Source organism: Sturnus vulgaris, chromosome 4 (assembly GCF_052056855.1).
Source record: "Sturnus vulgaris isolate bStuVul1 chromosome 4, bStuVul1.hap1, whole genome shotgun sequence".
NCBI lineage: Eukaryota > Metazoa > Chordata > Aves > Passeriformes > Sturnidae > Sturnus > Sturnus vulgaris.
The window spans coordinates 73,410,083-73,433,415 of NC_142246.1; the positions used below are offsets into that span (position 1 = coordinate 73,410,083).

The window sequence follows — 23,333 nt, forward strand, 5'->3', positions numbered from 1 at the left end:
TCCCTGCCTGCAGCTCTTCAGAGCTGCATTGATTTATCCAGACTGATGAACTGGCCCCACGGGCTCAATTCAAATAATTTTTCCTCATTCTTCTCCAGTCAGTAAATTAGTTTAAAAGACAGAAACCCAGGCATAGCTTGGATTCTTTCACAACCCGATAGCCAACACACAGCAACTTGCAACAGGAGAGATTTGGAAACAATGGAAGGAATGTGTTTTCCTGGCCACTTTCAGTGCTTAGGAGGAACTGGGTGGCACGCTGCCCCGTGAGGCCGATCATCCAAACGGAACGTGGCCAATGAGGCACGGCAGGTAACCAAGGGGATGTGCAGGGCAAGGCTTCGGGCTGCAGCTGGGCTCTCCTCTGAGCTGCAGGCCTACAAACCACAGGCAAGGCTCCTGGACGAGTGATAAACAGGAGAGAAGCAGCAGGGCCTTTAGGAGGATGTGTGGAGTTAACTGCAAACATCTTCCTAAATGTTACCCCATTTTGGGGGGTAACAGGGTGAGTCAAATATTCTGGGGAACTGCATCTGCTGCCTGGGCCAAAGCAAAGGCTGCTGAGTCTGAAACACCCTCCCACAGGCACATTCTTACACATTGAAGCAGCTTCCTGCTCGTAACCAAAGCTCCAGCCCGGGTCAAACTGAGATGTGCAGACACAGCCTCCAACACTGCTGGAAAAGTAAAGCACAACATTGGCTCTGCAGCCAAAGGCAAATTTATCCAAGTGAAACTTTGGAGCTTCTGTGAAGAACTGCTACTAAATTGATAGACAAGAAGGATTTACACAGGGCATATGGTGAATGACTCACTGTTATAGGGAGGTGGTGGACGTAGGGGAGCTCCTCTCCCAAATTCCCTGTGAGTCACATACCTGGAGAAATGCAGAGTCCCACTCCTCAGTCAGAGCTCAACTTCTCCTCAATAAAATCAGCTTGAGGAGGTATTTCAGCCTCTAAAATCTGTTCTTCCCGAGGCCAGGCAGGGTCAGCATCCATGACTGCCTACAGTGGCCAGAAGCTGGAGCATCTCCACTAAGGTCAGGGAGGTTGCTCCAGAGGTGCATCCCTGCTGATAAGATCGGAATGTGGAATTCCCTTCTCAGCTGCTCACTCACAGGCACGGGCCACATTTTGATCAGCTCTAGGGAATCACTATAGCTTCTTGACTTCAAATAAGTCAAGGTCTGGCCCAAATGCAATGCTGCAAATAAAAGCCACTGCTTCGACCTCATGGTACAAATCTCACAAGACTGAGACACAAAAATCTATGAGGCCACCCAGATTACACCTGACTGATGGAAGAGGCTCTTTTGATGCTATCAAAAGCTGTGCCTGAGTACATGCTGTAGGATTTGGTCCTGAACTGTGTGGCCAAAGGAGAGGAGTCAGGCTCAGCCACAATACCAGCCAATCCAGGGCAGTTCAGCAAATCGATTTCTGAAGACATTTGATCGTTCAAAAATGCAGACAGAAGTCATGAATGCCAAACTCCCACTCAAACTCCCAGACTCTGAAGAAGCCAGGTGATTTTGGAATGCCAGGCACCTGAAGCTGGGAGGTCAGAGAAGACTTACACCACTTCCTCAGAGGTATTTTGGTTCAGCATTTCTGATGACCTTTACCAGCACTGACAAAAGCTTCTGAGGAGAAATTTCAGCACTCCTTCCCCATGAGTGCCCCTCATGGCAGCCAAAGCAGTACCTGTTTGTTGCCCTGTCTTTGCAGATGTTTCAGGGACACAGACAAACACATTCTCACCTGGTCTTCAGCCGTAACTTGACTCCTGCTGCCCACGTGCCTTTGCTGGGCTGGAAGTCAGTGGTCACGCAGTCCTGGCTGAGCGGGCTGGGAGACAGCTCCGTGCATCCCTGTGCTGCATGGGTGTCCCTGCCAAAGAGAGCAAGGACAGGTAAGCACCACCACGCAAAACCTCAGCCCTTTTAGCCAAAGCCTCGTCAGGACTTGAGGCAAGAAGGCAATGCACAGAGCCAGAGGGCAAGGCAGGGGCATCAGGCTAGTTTTTAGAATGTGGGAAGTACATGTCGCTGGCAGCCATGTGTATCCTTGTTGTTCTCTCATCTGGGCAATGCTTGGCTCTGTGGGTGTCCCTCATGACTGTTCTGGAGGAGCTGCTCAATCCCACGGCACAAAACTCATTATCCTGCAGCAGCATTTGGGGACACTAAATCCCCAAGTGTGGAGCTCAGGGGTTCCACTGTGGAACATGCTTTTTCCACATTTACCACCTTACGAGAGCTCAGGGAATGCTCTGAACACACAAGAGAAAAGCCGAGAGAAAGGGTCACATAGGTAGAGGGAGAATGAGAAACCTGTCCTGCTCTCCCTACTGATACTTCCACAAAGTCAGCAAACACCTATTTACCCTGCTCCAAGTCACACAAACACAGTGTAACCATCCTTTCAGCTCCTTCCTTTCCCCTGGAACGCTCCGCTGTTCCCACTCGCTGCCGATTTTAACCCTGAAGCGCAGAAGAGATTTGAAATTTCGGCTCGCCCAAGGAACCCCCAGGCTGAATAAAAGCGCAGTGAAAAGCCCCCTGCGCCTCTCCCCGGCCCGGGATAAGCTGGAACTGCGTCTCGTTGTGTGCTGAGCCCACATGGCGGCATGCGGGGCTTTGGATAGCTGAGATGGCTCGGATGCCATTGCGGTGAGAGACCGGCCGTCTTTGTGTCCGCCTGGGTCCTCCCCCGCGCCCCCACGTGCCACGCAGGAATGTTAAGCCTCGCATTGCGGATGAGATACAGCAGCGAAGCGCAGCAGCACTTTCACCTAGATTAGGGAAAGCGACTGCTCCGGAACGGGTTGCTTGTTTTTTGGGGTTTTTTTTTTGCTCACCCTGCTTATCTTCATCCATTTTTTACCCCAAATCCTGCCTTGGCTGCCTTTTCTTTCCATGTGCTGAATCCCGTCCTGCTTTGTCTCTGCCAATCCTCTCCTCTGAGATGATGTCAAATCTCTGATCAAACTTGAAACTTTCCCTTCCCTGCTCCCATTCCATACTCCTGTACACCAGGAGCACAATCTCCTTTATTGCAGCCAATATCCTTAAATGTTCTAATTCTCATTGCTCACCAAGCTTACCGTGAAAAATTACAAATTTCCAGGAGAGATTTCACTGAAGGAAAGGACAGAAGACGTGTGACAGATGAAGATTTAAAAGATTGCATATAAACAATTTATCCATACAATTTTGTGAGCAGACTATATTCACAGCTTCAGCATTTGGAGGACAGAGCCCTGTGCTTCCCTGCTCGTTTCCTGAAGAGCAGAGTTTGGCTCTGGCCAGGCCACACCACAGCAGCACTCCTGCAGTGGGGAAAGCTGCTCGTGCCTTCTCCAGCTGTCTCTGAGGGAGCCAGTGACAATATGTAGGGCTGGGAAATGGCCCCTGTGCCAAGAAAAGAGTCATCAGCAGCCTGAGGAACTGATAGAAAGGACTAGTAAAGTGTCTACAGCTCCCCAGGAACCACAGCCTAGTGATCTATCAGCACTTCAGCTCTTCTTCCTTTTTTTAAAGAAAAAACAGCTTTTGAAGGATGCTAAGAAAGCAAGAGACAGCACAGGATCTGAAATGCTTTGAGTAGAGTTTTCTGAGTGAGTCCCTCAGCAGCTTGGGTGTTCCCTCTCACAGAGCACCCCGTGCTTGCCAGCATGCACAGCTTTGGGGTTTTACCTCGCCAAGACAAAGACACATTAATTAGCGGCTCCATGGGCTCCGGAGGTGCTGTTGGGGGAAACAAGGAAATGCAACAGGAGTTTTTCCCCAGTCTCTTAAAAAGCTGTAATTGCAGAGCTCTGTGGTGCATGGCAGGCTCAGTCAGACACTGCAAACTAATCAGCCACTCCAGAAACAACACCATGATTCAGGCCCAGTGGGGCACACGAGAGAGGAGGATCCTTCCACCTGGGAAGAACACCCAGGGTAGGGCCAGAGCACAGCCACAGGGACAGTCCCCATGCAGGGCTGTCCCCTGTGAGAGCAGGGCTGGACACCTCCCCAGACAGGACCCCAAACCCAGCACCTGCCCTCCCCTTGCAGCCTTCTGCCTCACCTGGCTGCTTATCCCAGAACATTTGCCGTGGCATTTCGAAGTAAGGCAGCTCAGTCTAACAACTCTGTAGGGTGTCAACCTCTACAAAGACACTTCTTCCACCATAACATGGAGACAGCCACTCTTGTGCAAAGGTGTTGAGGGCCTACCTTTCCTCCTGGCTGTCCTCACACCTTCTCCTTAGAGTGGACCTTCTCCCAAAGCTCCAGCTGCCCCGGGACAGCTCTCCAGCTCCCTGTGGCAGCACCCTGCCCGATGGGATGCTCTTAAAGCCTGAGGCTGCATTTTATTTTGGGATGCTGCAAAGGGCCTCACAATTCCATAGCTAAAAAGTATCCCTGGCAAGGAGGGGCCTGCAGTTGTTCCTTTTGTTATGGTGTTTCTAAAGTTCTCAAGTGGGAGACAGGAAACCCAGCACACACAGTCTATTTAAAACTCCTTTACCTCCCACCTGAGGCTGGCAGCTGCCTCTGAAATCTTCCCTTTTCAGCAAAGTTGCTGTTTAATTATGAATTGTTATTTATACTTGCAGCTTCCATGGTGCCCTTGGTATTTAATACCACACATGTCCATGAGTACCCTCTGCTCAGCTTTTCCCTCATCTAAAAATATGGTCTGCTTGGATGTTTTCCTTGCTGCTTGCTTGACAGTGAAAGAATACAGTGCTAGAGATCAGGGGCTTTTTTCAAGGAAAACCTCCCTCAGAAGTTTCAGTGCCCCCTCCAGAAGAAAGGCAGCACCTCCTGACCCCACATCCATCTCTCCCCACACAGCCAGCACAGCCTTTCCACAGCAGGCATCTGGGAACCTCTCTCTACTTTTCTCCACCTTCCTCAGAGCTCTTCAAGAACACATGGGTGGCCTGATTTTATATGAATCAAGTCCCCTGGTTTGCCAGTGGCTGCCATCTGATGTCACAGAACTCGGCTGCTGTTTCAGGGAGATCCTTGGCCTCTGAGCAGGGCTGACTGAGCTCCTCTGGCCACCTTATCTGCCTCCCGTGCTGACCTCCCGTTACCTGCATGCTTGGAACGTTTCACAGCACTTATCTTAACCTTTTGGGCTCCTGCCTCTTCCTCCTCACTTTCTTCAGTCTTCCTTATCCTTATTTACAACCTTCACATTCCAACAGAGATAGATTTTCTAAAGCCAGCCTGGACAGAAAGTGTGGGTGGGTGCCTCTGCCCAGCAGCTCTCCCCACAATTATCTGAGTCTGCAGAGATCATATTCTTAATTAATTAAACTCCATGTTTCATAACAATAGTTCCCTGAGTAATGGCAGCAGCATAAATCACTGCTCTCACTGAGGAAATGATGCAGTTCAGGCTCAGCTGCCTGGCTGTAATTCCCAGAGAGGAGAAAGATTTTGCACAGGGAAGCAGCACAAACTCAGCTTTGTCTGACATAGCATTTCTTTTCCAGGACAACAGCATTACAGCCCTTCTGGCTGCACTACCATCCTGTACTCTTGGCTTAGCTGCCTGTAGTTCCAGGGATGGATCTAGGATATACCTGAGATCAGCCATGAACAGCACCTGGAACTATGACTAGAAATTATTAACTATTTTTCAAAACAAATTCAGAACAAGAATTTTTTAATAGTTCCATCTCTTGAAGCCATGATTACTGAGTTTAAACCAACACCTGGTTTGCTGTCACAGTAATAGATGACCTGAGTTCCAGAGGATCCAATCCCCAAATGTTAACAGGTTTAGTAATTTTTAGTATCTTGTTCCCTCTAAATCCAGTGTTGTTCTAGAAGAGAGGATGGAGATTGAATTCTCATTTTTAGATAATGTGGGATCAACAGGAGTATGTGTAACCACTGACAGAATTAAGAGCTATCCTAGAAACACAGGTGCTCATACAATGATGCTTCTGAAACAGAGATTAAAGCAGGGAACTCTTCTAACTTCTACAGCTATTTGTAGGCATTTCCTGATAGTCTTCCCTTTGTCTTAAATCAGGAGCTAAGAGGAAACTCCCCTCCACTACAGAAAGAGCCAACAGCACATCACAGACACAAAAATACAGAGAAGGAGCAACAAAGCCTAGCTGGGCTCTGGCAGGCAGGAAGGAGCCAGAGGAGTTAATGCTGCTAGTTTATCCTCATGGCACCCCACGTTACACAATGTCACAGGCAGCCTGACATCCCCAGCTCAGCCCAGTGACACAGGGAGAGCTGGGCAGCTTCACCTCTGGCTATCCTCATCCTGCAGGCAAGCTCTGAGCAGCTCATGAGCTGGAATTACATCTCCTTGGGAATGCCAACGGCACCTCCTGGCAGAGAACAAGCCCTCCTGTCTCCTCCATGCTGTCAGGGAGAGGGGGGCAGAGCAGGGAGAGACCACACTGATCCCAGGCACAGAGACCACACTGATCCCAGGCACAGAGACCACACTGATCCCAGGCACCCACCTTGGCTGTGGCCATCCTGCTTGGCAGATCCTCCCTCTCGGCCTGCAGTGAAAAGACTGCATTGCTTACGTATTTCTTATTTTGTTACCTCCCGTGGCTGTTCCAGAAATAGCCTCTAATCCACATCTCTGTCACGCTCCCAGAATCTCCTTTAGCTGTACTGGAAGGGCCCCATGTGTCAGAGCACTAAGGCCCAGGTGCTCTCCTGTTAGCAGCAAGGCCTGCACAGGTTTGTTACTCTGTCCTCACGGGACCCCCAAGCTACACCAAGAGACAAGGCCAGGTGGAAACATGTGGACAAAACAGCTTTTCATGAAAAAAAAAAAATTCTAAATTGCACCAAAACCTCTCACACTAATAATCTGTAAAACTTTTTCCAGAAGAAGTCTCGGTCCCTGGGTAAAACCTCTAGCTCATGACTTAGGATATTCACCTGAGATGGGAAACAGCCAGGTTTAACTGCACAGTCTTAATTAGGCACATGAGGAATTCAAGTCTGGTTCATGAATCCAAAGCACAACAGGCTCCACCTGTGTAACTCCTGGAAGCATTTTCATCCTAAGCAGAGCAAGACAGAATTTGAAATCTCAATAAGGCTCATTGAGCACATGAATCTTGGGATTGAATTTACACATTCTTTCCAGAGATTCACAGCAACTCCAAGTTCTTAAGTAGAAATAATAATATCCATGTGTAGGATTCAGATGGGTCAGTAGAGCTCAGGGAAAAAAAAAAAAACAAACACACAACCCAAATCCCTTCACAGTGCTGCTGGCTACTGCTTCTAAGAAACAGGGCTACTTAATGCACATTTTCTGTACACATCACAGGCACATCCACCCTGCTATCTGATAAAACAGGATTACTAGAGCTGATCTCTGTGCCATAAGCCAATCCCCAAAAGGGAAAAGAAGAATTTTCCCAGGAACAGTGCAGAGGGGTTGCTTTTCCACCTGCACAGGCCGTCGCTTGGAGGCAAATGACAGAAATCACAGGATGGTGAATTTTAGATGGATACATTCCCCATCAATTTCAGTCTAATGGCTCCTACATGGAGATTCTGAGCACGCAGAATTTCAGGGCAAAGCAAAGAGGCTGAGAAGTCACCTGGAATTAATCCAGACTCACAGCTTTCCTCCTTGGAGGGCTCTTCACTCAGGCAACTGCGACTTAAACAACCTCAATGAGCGCTGACCTTCAGGTCCACGGAGAAAAAGCCTGGAGAATGGAGACCACGTTTTCCCTGTGCAACACTGTCTAGTCCTACTTGTCCAGCACTTCTCTGGCTTCCCCTTTTCTCTGGGACTGGATGGGTTTTAGTTGCCCTGACCTCAATCTCACAATCTGGCCACGCTGTGTTTGCACAGCCCCACACAAACCAGCTGCTCCGGCGCCGTACCTGTTTGCAAGCAGAGAGCTGAAAGGAGCCCTGGCATTCATTTGGGTTCCTCACTTCACTGGCCAAGGGATCTTTGAGAAAATGAACTCCCTCTTTGTCTGTGAGAGAGCCCTAATCCCCGTTTTGCCCTGGAGGATTACTGGGTACTTAGAAAGGCACTCACATGCACATTTTTGGTTCGTGCCAGCTGCATTTGCGCCCACAATATGCAGCGTTCCCTTTGGTCTTTAGCTTTGACAATAAGCATTCCATTGCACCCAAACCTCGACCCGGAGACTGCCACCCCTTTAAAGGCACCCTAAATTCACGCTTTCTGAATTGGGGGCCTCCCCTGCTTTGCATGAGCAGTTGGCCCTCGGAGGCAGCTGGGCACACAGCCCCACACTCCTTTCTTGTGCTGCCCAGCCGGTGTCAGAGCACACAGTTCCCTGCACAGCTCTGCCAAAACGACCTGGATCCTGGCTGGAAGGGAGAACCTGTAGGGCTCAGGCATTAGCTTTTATCCCTAGTGAATTCCTGGCTTTTTGTAATAGCAGTTTACAGTTATAATCTATCCCAGCTTGCTGTTTGTGCCCCAGTACCACCCAGAGAGACTGTTCCCAAAGTGTGCTCCCTGCAGCTCCAGCCCACATCTTCCTAGGACTGTGGCTTAATTCTCTGAAGTTCTAATTCGAGATGAAGTTCAATGGAAGCAAAGGACCCTGAAGCAGTACTGACTTGAGCAGCACCTTGCCTGCTCAGGGGAGATCTCACCTTCTCAGGAGGAGGCAATTAAGAGGTGACAACTGTCCTGGTCTGTCAAAAAGTGATATCCATCCTGCACCCCACCTCTACCTGCATGTGAAATGCTTTCCTGCATTTCCTTGTGCTCAGAGAGATTTAACCCTCTCAAAAAGAGATCTACCTACTTATTGTGTCAAGACAGCAGTAAAACCACAGAGAAATGACAGTTTCATTCTTTTCTACCCCACAACTAACAGGACTATCCTATAGACTTGCTCTTGACAATTACCAAGCATCTCTTAAGGTTTTTCAGAGATGCCTGTGGGGTCACTTCAGGATCAGCTTGGGGAATCAGAGCATTCCCTCTCCTCATGGGCTGTTGAGGACCAGGAGGCTGTGAGGAACAATCCTTCAGACCTGGCCATAAACCATTGGGATCAGCTCTCTCTGTTGTGCATCAGATGTGTTGGGCAGAGGTGCCTGAGATGAAGATGATGCAGCGCTCAGACAAGCACGAGGGTCTTTCACCTGTCCCTTTAACCTGTAAGGGCCATGGCCACTACACACAGGTAAATCAGCATCCTGACAGCTTCTGGGGTGTCCCCACCCTGAATCACGTGGATCTAAAGTCCTGAGAAATGATAACATTTAACTTCTCTTACATTACACACACCAAAGCACTAAATGCTCTAAAGGACAAGTGTAAGCCAAACAAAAAATGTACCTGCAGCTCCCACAAAGAAAAGCACAACAAGGAGGAAGGCAAAGTCATACTCATATAACATAAAGATTAGTTTCCATTTTAGGATTTGGGAATTAAAATGATTCCACAGGAAAAGCCCAGAAGCCTTCCATGCTGAAATAACAGTTATGTTCACAGTAAGAGATGCAATCAGCAGAAGGTATTTCCCCACAATTACTCTTTTACACTCACCCTTCAGAACAGCAATGTTTCCCAGCTACAGGAGGGCCATCCTAGTGGGAATTGAATGTCAGGTCTCACGCGGGACCTGAAAGGCAAGCCCAGCTTTCACTAGGAAACTTTTCTGCCAGCAGCTTGGAGCTGGGACCAGGCTGCATCTGCTGGTGCAGCTCCTAAAATGTTCCATACAAACCAAACTAGGTCAGTTGAGACCAACTATTTAAATGGTTTAAAGCTAAAGATTAAGGGAGTGTTTACAGGAACTGTTCCAGTGGCAGATGGATGAGGTCTCTGGCACTATGAGCAAGTGAGGCATTAATCTCTTCAGCCAGCACAGCTGGATTTCTCTTCCTCACCTGCACTGGTGACACCTTGCACTTTAAGGAACACACCCTGAAATTTTAGCCCAGCAGTTCTCCCACGGAAATATGGATGTTACCAAAGGGCTGCAACAGTGGCTCAGCTGCTTGTTGAAAACTGGTCTCTGTGATTTGTACTAACAGAGTGACAGTGTGAGTATCTCTTCAGAGGAGGCAGAAGAAAACCTCATGATCACATTTGTCACAGGCACAGAGGACGCTCAGCACCAAGAACTCAGGTCTGCAGCAGCTGAGCTGTCTCTCAGCTCTCTAATCTGAGCAGTGCTTCCTGGTATTCCAGATTTTAATTGCAGTTACTTGAGGGGTGGAGTGTACAGGTCTAAATCTTTAGATTAAAAGTGTAGCAATGCTTAATCCCCAGAATATGAGCTGCTCCTCCATCCCACACCAACCTCTTCCTGGACAAATTCCTGAACACCTTACTCAACACAGCATTCCATTTACTTCCTGGGGATTTTCAGCAGGAGATTTGCCCAAGTAAGAAGTGATGATAGATTGATTAAGGAGATGGGGACTTGGCCAGCTCAGTGAGAGAGCCCAAGGCAAGTGACAGAAATGCTGGCTGCTAAGCTAATAAATATCTGTCACTCCAAATATTTTTAGCATCTGCCAGTCTGGCAGCGATGAGCTGGGAAAAGGATGAGGGCTGCAACCACAACATGAGATGAGGGAGGAATCCTTGGCCCCTCTCACCTGGTCCTACACCTCAGTGCATCCCCATGGTTCTCACACAACCCCCCCAAAGGGACAACTGGCCTTCCTGACTCCACTCCCCCCCAGCAGAAAGCCATTTTAGCAGCATCAGCAGTCATCTGCCATCCTTCTGCTGAGGAAATGAAACCATGAGCATCCTTCCTGTGCACAGCCCTGGGTGTGGGACCTCTTCCATGTGCCCTGCCAGCAGAAAAACTCTTCCTCATCACCCTGTCAACTGGGTTTTGGTCTGATGATCCTGAGTCTAAACCCAAATCATACCTTGGGCTCGAAGCAAGCTCTGAGGCTGGGAATTGGGATGTTCTCTGCAAGCACTGCAGAGCTGGATTAGCACCTGCAGAGGCTGTGGGAATCTCATCTGGATGAGGTTGTGGCTTCCCCAGTGATGCTGCCCTCCAGTACCACTGAGGTGAAGCATTCCCAGGAAGAGACAAGAGAAATTCCACTACAGCTTAGCATAAGGCTTTGAGCTCCAGGGAAAAGTCTCAGATCCTCCTGGGTGTTCAGGAACATAAAGGTGCTCCTCTGCAGATGCAAACCTTTCACAGCTCTTGGGAAACCCAGAAAACCCCATGTAGCCTAAATGCCTATCAGCTTTTAATGGGACTTTCCTTGCTTCAGACCCATCTTTAAAATGTAGCCAAAAAACACTCTGCAAGAGCATGAGCTGCATTTCGTTGGAGTGGCCACCCCCAAGCACACTAAGGAAGCACAGAGAGGAGCACTCACAGCACTGCCAAGTGGCAGTCTGACCTGAGCCCTTCACAGCAGTTACAGGCTAACAAGACATCAAAAACTCTTCTTCCCCAGTGGGAAGAGCAGCACCCTCTCAAAGGAAGCTACACCTTCACTAGGGACATGCAGTGATTTGGAGTCACAGCCTGGAAATCTCTGCATATCAAGAGGAAAAAAGGGAGCAACACATATCCCCACTGCCAGCCTCTCCTCGTACACAGCACACACCATGACCATCATCATCACCAACACCCCTCCCAAAATGGAACCCTGGTGGAGCCAGTCCCAAACACAAATTCAAGTCACAAGTGCCAAACTCGTTTGGAGAGAAAGCAGCAAACCCCAAGCCTATTAAGCAGCCATCAGTGTCAATATTTACTCCTCACAAATCAGGGACAAGTAGCCTAATAAACAGTGTCAGGCTGAGCCTGGTGAGATGGAAGAAGAACAGAATAGACAGACTTGGGGAAAGAACATGACATCAATCAGTATCACCCCTGCAAACCTTTGACAGAAACAAGGTAGTAAACTCAGTAACCACTTAGAAACTAAGCTCCCTTTTTGCTTCAACAATGATAGCCCCCAGTTTCCAGCCTGGAGGTTTGGCATCCTTCACAACAGAGCCACTGGGGCCCATAAAACCTTTCCTTTTCAATCCACCTCTCAACATACACCTCTCTCTGTGGCTTAACCACTCCCTCCCCAATACCAAGCAGATCCATCCAAGGTCTGGCCGGCAGGGAATTAAGCACTCCAGCCAGGAGTGAGCGGGCTCCTAGGCAAACAATGTCTGCACAGGAAGACAAACAAATCAAACCATGATTTCACAAGGCAAACTCCTTGGCTGCAAGAGGCACTTCAAATATCCCAGCTTCTCCTTCTCCCAGAGGATCATTTCTGCCCCTGGGGGTGCTATATGCCATTGACTTCTCCCTAGCCTGGATGGGAAAACACAGTACTGGACAAACACACTCCAGGCTTGGTATTTCCATCAGGGCTGTAGCTGAGTTTTCAGAGCTGTGCCTTACTATAGCACATATTTGCTCTCATCCACCCAGGGAAATTGAAGCTGCCAGAGCACGATGAGGATGCAGCCATCGTGCAGGGGGGCTCTGGCCCCATTATAACTGTACTGGCCACCAGTTATCATCACGTCCTTTGCTTAAATTAGGCTGAAATGGAGTCTGTCTCCAGCCTGGAGCCCATTTGTAAGTGCAAAGGAATCTGTGCCCTCTGCAGCACACAGACAGGATTGGGTCACTGCTGGAGAGCACTTGGCCTGGCTATTTTTATTGTCTCCCTGAATACTTTTCTTCAACACCGTTTTGAGTTGCTGAAAGAATAGGAAAGATGAGATTTTTTTTTTTAAATAACAGACACGCTGATAATCCATAGGAACCACGTCCTTTTAACTTTTGGATGTTTCTCAAGTCTCTGCCCTTGTTGCCAGGATGCTGAAGGCATTTTGAAGGCACAACATGATGAAATCTAATCAGGGTGAAGTGGGCTGGTTTCATTTCCATCAAATTCCTCTTTCAAAGGCATAAATTTACCCTTCTGATCCCAGCCTCTAGAACTGAGCCAATACAGCAGTTACTGCTACATCAAAACCCCACCCAATCCCCTGCCCTCACGAACAACTGATGACTGAAATTCCTCATGCTTCTTTAAACCCAAGGACGTTGCCACTAATTTGAGCCCTGGTGCAACTCGAATGTAAAGGATTAGGGAAGTGGCTCTCATCTGAACAGAGGCAAGCATGCAGCAATGCAGCACATCAAGGGTAACCAAGCTTTTCATTCCAGTTTAACTTGAGAACAACCTCCTAAACCACGGTTTCAAACACACAGGTTTTCTTTCCCACTGACTGGAGCACCCTAGTAGTGTGTACCTTGAGATACTGAGTAGTGTGGCTACAGCCTGATCCTGCTGACCATGAGCCATTCTCCACTCCACACCCATTAAAGTCCAGCAGCTTGCCAGCACCAGCCACAGTCACTCTGGGCCTGAACAAATGTTAGCCAAGTGGGAATCACACAGGGCATTATAAACACCTTGTTTGATGTCATATCCTCCTGATTTATTTACTTACACTTCTGCTGGGGTGAACAAGCCCAGGGATGGGATGGACCAGGCCCCATCGTGCCAGCTGCTCTGCAAACACCAAGTGAAGGATGGTTGCTCAGCCAGGGGGCTGACCATTAAAGCAGGGTTCACCCTAACTAAACAAACGCAGCAAGGATGTTTTCCCCATCACTGCTCTTCCCTCTGTAGCCTCCCCCAGTCCATCAGCTCACTGATGCCAGCTGCATCCTCCTGCTAGAGCCCAGCTTTTCTCCCCCTGCTGCCAAGAGGAAACTCTACAGAGGGAGAAGGGCTCTACAACACCCTGCTTTTCTTCTCATAAAAAACTGTTCAGGCCTGCTGAACACAGGGGCATTTGTGGAGGCCCTTGGCTGCTGCAGGACCACAGCTTGCCTGTCTCCCAGAGGCAGGGCTCCCACGTGCCACGGCAGCAGCCCTCTCTGCAGAGCAATGCCAAGTAGGCTGCAGCTGGTCTTTTATGTCCTTATTGCCTTTTGAGCAATGTTTTATAGTTAAACTTCTGGCCTGCTGACCTCTGGAAGATAAGCCTCTGTGATTATTAAATGAACTTTCCCTTAAAATTTACAGTAATCCTGATTTCAGTCGAACTGAACTTTCCTCTTCGATTAAAGAACCAGAGGTGCCAAGCACCATTTAATGTGGGCCAACAAGCTCTCAATCCTCTAAATCCCCACATAATGGACGTGCAGAGCACTCCCTCCCTCTCCTACTTGTAGGCTGGCCTGGACTTCACCTCTCTCAGTCAAAGGAGTTTTAGGGCATTGATTTTTCCCTACTGTTGTTTCTGCTGGTGTCGAGGAAAATCTGGACAAGCACCTTGCAAGAGCAGTCAGGCCCCCACAAACACAGCCAGCTGCTGAGCTTCACCCCTCTGCTGACTGGGCTAAAGATGAGGCTCAGAGATGAGAAATGAAAGTGTGTCAATGGGTGCTGCTGGTGGCACCTAAAGCCAACTAAATTTAAGCCTGGGTTTTTTTCGGCAGAACATAATACCGAGATCAGACTTTAAAAAGCATTACAGCAGGGAATGAGAAAAGCAGACCTTTGGACAGAGGAAGTAGGGGAGAAAGTTGGAGTGAAGGCAAATGAGGTCTGCGGGTCACATTCCTCCCAAATTGACAAAGAAAAACGCTGGCTAATAGTGTTACATCTGAATATAATTCTCTTCTTAGCCATTTTAAGGAGCCTGTAACCAGGTGATAAAACTTCTCAGCTTCTGGCCCGGTATCTCGTTGCAAGGTGCCTGCCAGCAGAACTCCCTGCAGGAACACTACACTGCCTACTAAACCATGCAACACGGTGAGAGCGCACACGAAACGTCCCGCTGCTCTGACACCCGGCAATTGCCTGCAGACACAGAGGAATAAAGGCAGCCTCAAGCCCGCAGCTCTGGCCCAGCTGCAGCCGGACAGGGGATGATGCAGCTCCGGACGTGTCCGGGCAATCACAGCACAACGACGGCGTTTAACTCCCACCTGGAGAACTGCTCCGAGTAATGGGTTTCACATACGGAGAGAGGGAAGGGCGGCACGGCGGGGTCTCATCCCACCCCGCTTCCCTCCCCGGCATGGAGAGACCCCGAAAACACCGACCAAGAAACGAGCAGCTTCTCCGGGAGATTGTGCCGGTGCCGGCCGGGCTGCGGGCTCGCCGCCTTTTGTTATCCCGCGCTGCCCGGCCCTTGGAGCAGGAGCGCGCCTGCCCCGCACCCCAGGCTGCCCCGTCACGCCGGCTCTCGTCCCCCATGGCCCCTCCAGCACCGCACATCCCCGCGCACTCCTCCCGCACTCACCGTGTCCCGGGCCGCGGACGGCTCCGCGCTCGCAGTCGCGCCGGGCGAGGGCGCCGGAGCTCGGCGGTGCCTCCGGCCGCCCCCGGCAGGTGCCGCGCCGGGCAGCCCGCCCCCAGCACCGCCCCGCACCGGGGCAGCGCCCCCGGAACGCTGCCCGCAGCCCCCGGAGAGCTCCCCCATCCCCGCCACCGGCCGGGAGCAGACCTCAGAGATGCAGGCTCCCTCCAAAGCCCCGCCGTTCTTCCCCGGTCCCTGCCAAAGTCCCGTCGCACCTCCCCAGAAATCAGAGGCCGCTGCGGGTGCTTCCCGCCTCGGGAGCGAGTGTCACGGGCCACAGCAAAGCCACGGTACTGCTGTGCTGCCTCTAACAGCGTCTGCTGGCACCTGCTAGGGGCGTTCCATACAGGACACTTAACCAGTAAATGAGATACATGAAATTAATTTTAAAACTACACGAGCTGTGGTGTCTCACAAAGGAAGATGACAGGCAGACACAAAATAAATAAACCCTTTCCATTTCTCGTATCGTTGTGAAAAACTAAAGGAAATCCTTCATGCAGCACAATGATTTGTGCCACAAACAGGAAGGTGTTCAAGTTTCAAGTAAGGATTCGTACTTGTAATGCCGTGCTTTGGGCTGGCATGAAACAAGCACGGTGCTCTCACAGAGCCAAGCTGGTTCGTGCCTGGGGAATTAAAGTCTTCCTGGCTCAAGACTGCAGGATTTCATTTTCCCGTGCCCAGTGGTGACAGATTTTGCAGGTGAAATGAAATCAGTTTCTGCTTTCCCACCTTGCCACTTGCCATCCTCCTTCCTGCCCTTTTGATGCCAAATACCTCCCTCTCCCTTTCTGCTCTTTAAGATTCCTGTTTTTTTCTCTGGCACCTGTTTCTTCTCAAGGGGTGGCTCCATGTTCATCCCTGGTTTTTGGATTTGCACGTGGGTGCAAACAGAGCACCTGCTCCTTTAACAACCCCTCAACTCAAACTTCTCTGAAACCTGCTGGCAGCACCAGAGAGCTGTGAAGAACAAAGATGGCAAGGGAGGAATGTGAAGGAAAGAAAACACCTTTTGAACCAAAAGTGGTGACTGAAGGAGATGCTGGAAAAGTTGATCTTCACAATGTATCTGGTCCATAATGGATCTTTTATCAAGGAACATCCAAACATAAATCAAAATTATCCCTATTTTATATAGAAAGAGACTGGTATTTTATAGAGTGGGGGAAAGGGATGAGATCTTAATCTGAGCAGGAAAGAATCCCTCTCCCAACATGCTCTTCACAAGAGGCCCTGGCCTCCCTGAAGCCATTTGTTCACCCACTGTTAAGCTAACAACATGTTACATAGATAATTTTACTTCTGTTTACATGTAACTTTATTCTGACTTAGCTTAAAATGGTTCCTGTTGGTCTAATTTGAACTAAAACATTGAACAGGTGAAATTATGCTCAGCCAGTGCCACTTTTCATGTTGATGTCTCTCTCCCTACCTGCACACTCATAATCAGCAGCCTGAAATGTTTAATACTTCGTCAGCTGCAGAAATCATAGTGATAAACCAGTGTGGGAGATGCAGAAAAAACACCTGGGGTGAGGTTACAAAGGCAGTGAGCATGACTTCTGAGTCCTAATGACGAAGCCCATCATCAGGTGGCACCTCTCTCAACAGATTAAGGGCCATTTCCTGCATTTTTTCACTTGTGCTTCTTAGGGAGAATATCTGGTCTGTATAAAACCTGGGGTGCTGTCACACACCTGTCTTTGAGCTCTCTCAGCTGGTTTTCCACCAGGGACAACAACAGACCCCTCCCGTGCACGTGCCTAAGGGGATGTGTCACCAGCATGGGTTAATAATTTCAACAGCTCTAGATCACTGCCTTGTGACACAAAAGGGCAGGTTTGGGAAGCAGATTAAACAGCCTGGTAATAAGATGACTCAGGTGGTGCTGCCTTCCTGTCCCCTTTCAGAAGGGCAAAGGGCCCTTTCTGACCCAAGACGAGCACGCCCATCACGCAGCCCTAGAGCTGATGTCTGTACCACCAGCCAGGGTGACCCTGCTGCCAGCACAGCTCCTCTGTGCAGATGTCACCCATTGGATAGCCTTTTGCTATCACCTCTCCCAAAGGCAGGATTTCTCCCCTCTCTGACTGGAAAGCTACATGGAACACTGAATATTCCCACAGCAGCACGTGCAGTGTACGTCACCTGCTCAGGATCATTCCATTAGGACCCAGAAGGACTCATGATAAATTGCTCCATGAAATGACTCCAGATGGTTTTATTGATATTTTAAACACTTTAAGTGTACTTTGCATCTTGGCCAGCCATTTGGCAAGATACTGAGTGGCAAACAGGGTCACAGACGTTACCAGGCAATGAAACAAAGTCCGGGTTTGGGATGTGATCGTAAGAATCCATCAACGCTTGTCCTTGTGTGATAAAAACAACAACAAAAACATTACCACCAGCAGCATAAACCTGAGGCTCCCCATAACCTTGGACTATTTACTAAAGCATGATGGTACTTAGGATAGCACAGGGACTCGCCCTGAGGCAGAGGACAGGCAGCTAATCCAAGTGGGAATTTACTGGGAGGGATCACAACAAGCACATAGTGCTGACAAAACGAAACCTTCAGCACAACTTCCATCCCTGCTGGGATGCAGCACAAGTGCAGGGAGCTCTGGCTGGTGGCAGCCACATCTCAGAGGTGCTCAGTGTCCTGGCTGGAATGCCTCACTGCCCCCTAGACAGATAACCCATCCCAGTCACACCATGGCCTTTGTGCAATTCCCTCCTCTCCCTGCTTCAATGGACAAGTGTTTGTTCCCTGTTCAGTGGAGCAGCCCCACACGGCATGTCCTGTATGGGACAGCACAGCTCAGCTCTCACTGAACTGCCTCCAGAACTTCTTCCAGCAGGACCAGCCTAAATGCCCTTCAAGATTAATTCTGGAAGGAAAAGCCCTTCCATACAAAAAAAATCAAAGTATGTGTGTAACGAAGCAGGATTTCTCCACTGGTGCCTCCTGTGACCCCTGTATCAAATATCATATCCTGCAAGGGGTAAAAGCCAGGGAGAGGACTCAGAGGGCTTTTTAAAATTTTTTTTTTGCAGGATTTTGGTTTTTTACATGGTGTTTGCTTCCAATGGCAGTTTAATGCTATTTCAGCTCAAGAGCAGAGGTCATATAGTCTCCCTCAACAATCACGGGTCTTTTGAAGTTTTCTTCTGTCCTGCTGGTGTTCTCACTGCTTTGAGAACTTGGACTTGCAGAAAACCTAAAGCAATCAGAGCTGGACCCTGCAGCCCGGATGGATTCCTGACCTGTGTCTCCAGCTGCAGGAAGCTGCATTGGAAGCAGAGTGAATTATGGCAGAGACAGATATGAGCTGGTGTCTGGAAGGTCCAGTGAAGCCCTTGCCCATCTCCCTGCCCTTTCCCACCTGCATCAAAAGCATGCAGGTAGTTTCACTTCAGCTCCCACATCACAGCAAACAGGCAGCATACACACTGCTGCCATCAGCTCCTGAGCTGCCAGCTGGGCTGGAGCAGGGACAGAGAGCCTAAAAACTCTGTGTACACACCTCTGTACATTGCCTTTGCTTGCCTTTGGGAGTAGATGAGGATGCCCTAGGATATGGCTGGTTCACAGAGATGGAGGAAAGCTGTTATTTGAAGGATGAAAACATGAAACAGCCCTAAAGGACCCTGTCCTGTGGCTGTTCCTCGTGCCCCTGGCTTGCTGGGCACTGCAGATGCCAGGCTGCAGCACAGTAGGGCCCATCCTGCATTTGCTCGGGCAGCTGGTGTGAAATGTGAGACCCTTGTCATGTCTGCTGGGGGAGGAAGGGAAGGCGTGGGATGGACAGGAAATGGGGTTTGGAGATAAACCATGGGCTGCACTGGAGAAGGATGATTTCCTTTGAGGAGTGTTTGCAGTGCTGACCTACCCACAGACCATGGAGAGTGAGAGCACAGAGGGGCTGGAGCCAGGGCCATCAATCAGGGGGGAACAGAACCCCCAGGGAGGGCTCTGGTTTTCCAAAACGTGCCCAGCCTCCTTTTGGTTTGGAAAACTTGAACCATGAGTTGTTCAGAGCCAAGACTCTTTGAATCCAAGCCTGTAAAGCTGGGACAAGTTTAGAGAAACTCCCTGTCTTGGCTCATCTCCAAGTCAAATTAACTCCTGGAAGGTGAGGAGGTGTTCAGATAAATATCAAATCCCTCTCTAATGGGTCAAGGCCATTTTTTCCAGCGAACAAAAAGGATTTTTATTGGATCTCTCTTACACTGCATATCTCAGACTCAAGATAGCTGTGAAAAAAATTCAGAATAAGGAAGTCAAATCCTGCAGCAATGAATAAAACCCATTATTAAATTTCCTCATGAAGACTTCACCCAAATAAACCAAATGAAAAATCAGTTTAAGATTGAACTGAGTCTGGATGCAAGAGGTTTCTATGGAAGTGCACTGTTATGAGGAAATTCTAAAGATGATTTGGAAAGAAATCACACATTTCCATGTGCTGACGTGGGGAAGCTAATTCCTAATGTTTTTATTCAACTATCCTGTCCTCTGCACTGAAACTTTCTAGACTATGCCCCTAAGTTTGCCCTTGGTTCTTGGTACTGCAGTCACTGTGAGCATCTCTCTGTGAGTGGAGATATCCCTAAGAGAGAAATACATCATGATAATAACGTAAAGAGGAAATAGTAGAAGGCTTTTAAAACATTCCAAGGAGAGGAAAAGTGCAGAAAATAGATGTGAGTCCACTTTTCCTCCAAAATCCCAGAGAGGTGAAAGAAAGGCAGAAAGAACGGCAGTTTTCTCTGGCAGTGAAAAACCCCTCTTTCCTTCTGAGCTACTGACAAAAAGATTTAGGGAAGAGGAGAAAAGGACATTTGTACAGCAAAGAGAAAAGGGAGAAGGCTTTGAAGACCTAATTAACAGACTGTCCCGAGTCACTTCAGTTCAGCTGCATCACAAAAGTCTGACAGAGATCCATGGGACCACAACAACCTGCCCAAGAGAATAAGACACTGTAAACAAAACCAATCACTCCAAAAACCCACCCCCCTCCAAATCCAGGGGGCTGGGAAGGGGAGGGGGCTGCAGCTGAGGGCCTGTTTTCCTGCTCACTAATAAATTTAGTTTACAGAACCTTTTGTGAGTTCTTTTTAAGGTTGTTTGTTGATTAAAGCGGCAAACAACAAACTTAGCCTTAATTTATGCTTCTTTAAACATTTCAAGCTTGGGGGGGTGCTTTTTATAGGAGTTAATGAGGCAGAATAGGTTCTTTAAGGGGAAGATATTTTCTCACCAAATTAAAACCTGTATTGAAAATAAAATAATGAGATGAAGGTGGCTTTTCTTTCAGAAGTAAATAAATCTTGGAGTAGGAAACTTCTCACGCACTTGGAACTGTCCTTATCAGAGAGATCTGAGAACAGCAGGTTCACAAGATGTTCTCCCTCTCCTTTTTTTTTAATTTATTTTGCCTTCTTCCTTTCATGTAAACAGTAATAAAGCATTACTTGCTCTCAATGTGCAAACAGTTCCAGCATGTGAGAGCAAGGAAACACTGGGAACAGTTCCTCTTTGCCACGGCAGAGCCGTGAAAGCCCAAGGCAGGGACTTGGCCCCACCATAACCCAGGCAGGGCAGAGAACTGGGCCACATTGTGCCACCTTAGACACCTGGGCAAGTCTCAGAGTAGCTCCCAGCAAGATCCCAGGTCAGGCTGAATTTTCCAAATTAAAGCTTGCCTCAAATCTACAGCATTTTGGCAATGTGGTGTAGCAGCACAAGGAAAATCAAGTACCAGAGTGGGCAGTGCTGGAAGCTACCGTGACACCAGTAATCAGCAGCAGATGTCATTAACTGGGGACAAGCAGGTACAACAAGGTCCTGATGTGATAGGAGATCATCGAGCCTGGCTCCTCTCACAAATAGGGAAGAAAGCCTCCCTTTCATGGCAGCTCCAAGCACAGTGGAGGAGATAACCCTGTTTGTCTTCACCGGAAAGGCTGCCTGAACGCCGGCTCTGCAGGGACAAACTGGTCTGTGCAGTCCCTGGACATGCAAGTGCACTTGGGGGGGATTCTGGTATTCAGTGAAATATCAGTATTTTCTCTGGAGAGAAGCCCATCTTTTTGGCTTACTCCTTACCAAGAGGAATTCGGATGTTTGTGGTGTTTTGATGAATTATCCCTACTGTATGGGTAAGAACAGGGCTGAGCCTGCACTGGAGTGCAAATACAGTGTTGTCCCTTCCATCTTTGGAAACGTGCAGACAAGGCATCCACGAGCAATCTGTAACTTCCCCCAGGATGCTGGGAGCTCTGCAGGAAGGCTGTGCTCACCCTCCTGCTGCTGGCAGGCTGACCAGGGCTAGGCAAGGCCAGTGCACCTGTGGGAAGCCGTGGCAGAGCCGGTGCCTTATGCAATTGAGTGACAGCTCACCTCGAATTTCAAAGCAGTTGTAAGACTCAGCAGCATGAGGAGGGTATGAATGGGGCTGTTTTCATATCTGCCATGCAGATGTCTGTTAGCACAGCAATGTTATCCGTTGTTAGCCACAAACAGTGGGATTTTATCCGCCGGCCTCCCTCTCTGATCGTGGAAAATGTATACACAGGATAGCCAAAGGAACCTGAGCTGCCAGCCAGCCACTCCCCGTGAAACCACATACTGCAGCAATGAGAAAAGGAGCTCAACAGGCACCAAAAAGTCAACACCCAGGGGAATTCCAGCCTTTGGTAATGCTTGGGAAGATAGGGCCCTGCAAACCCAAATGCTGTGTGGAGCTAACCTGCAAAGCAGCTGTGAGAGAGAGATCAGCCAGAGAATGACTAAGAGAGAGAAAAAAGAGAAATTATGTGCTCTTCTCTCAGTCCATGAAAGCACAGCAACAGTGCCCTGGCATTAGCTGCAGACATGCAGCCATGGAGAGGCATGGAAGCACTTCACAGCAAGGAATGCATCAACAACTCTCCACAGAGGAGTCTCCAAAGGCAGGCAAGCAGAAGAGAGGGTCTCCAAACAGAGACTTCTGGTTGGACTGAGGTGTCAGTGTCTGAAATATCAAGAAGAAATATTTTCAAGCTGTGAGCCAGCCAAAGGCAAGCAATGGAATATGAAGATAAAGCAGAGACTCTAAGGGCTAATATCACATAAACTGGATGAAAGCATTTCCAGCATGTTGGAGTCTGGAGGGATAGGAGGCAAAGCTTCTTCATGAACTTCTCCTCTGCTCTGTTGTGCACATATCCACAAAGGGCAGTATGAAATTCCCCACTGCACTGACCATCAGCTGGCAATGTTTCATGCGCTCTCCCACTGGAAATGAAAATCTAAATAAAGGACAAATCCCTCTTAGGTGCTGTGGACATGATGCCTGCTCTAAAGCTGCTGAACAGAATGGAAAACCTTTTGCTGAGTACCCGTAGCTCCCCTCAGTTATGCCTGCTCTGCACAGCACCTACAATTTCATTTCTAATTCAGAGCCATGAACCAGACTCCAAATCAGACAGTGGCAATCAGCATAACTCCCTTTTTCCTCTATCTCTGGTGGTGCTGGAAGGGAAAATCCCTGTGCTGCCCGTGCAAGTCCCAGGTGTCCCAGTCACAAGGATAAGCTGCACCTGGCTGCAGACACAACCCCCAAGAGCTCTGCTGGGCTGTGGAGGAACAAAATTGGGCCCACGAGCTCAGAGTTCAATCCTCCTTCTCACAGGGACTCCCTGCCAGGCCAAGGCATTGGACCTTGGAATGGGATTGTAACTACAGCTGGTCAAAAATTTACTGCAGACTCTGGTTCTGTTCAATGAAATACCTGCAGGAAACGTCTACTGATTCACTCACATGGTTAAAAATAAACTGAGCTGTTTTCAGCTTTTTTGGAATGGAATGAGAATCCTCCAGATGAGCCTCTCACATGAATGATTTGTTTTGTTTTTTCTCATCACTGAACCCTCTATTTTAGACTTCAGCTCCTTCATTCACTGGGTTTTTTTACAACTCTCTGACTGTCAGTTCCTCCCCCACAACCTTGACTA

General features: G+C 48.8%; 1 protein-coding gene across 3 annotated transcripts in view; it reads right to left on the bottom strand.

Moving 5' to 3' along the window:
* SHROOM3 (shroom family member 3) overlaps nt 1-23,333 on the bottom strand; it is a 109,449-nt gene that overhangs the window by 24,436 nt on the left and 61,680 nt on the right. For all 3 annotated transcript variants that reach the window (XM_088164326.1, XM_014884878.2, XM_014884877.2), the window contains exon 3: nt 1,764-1,892. In XM_088164326.1, coding sequence (XP_088020452.1) covers nt 1,764-1,892 — 129 coding nt within the window. The remainder of the gene's footprint in view (nt 1-1,763; nt 1,893-23,333) is intronic.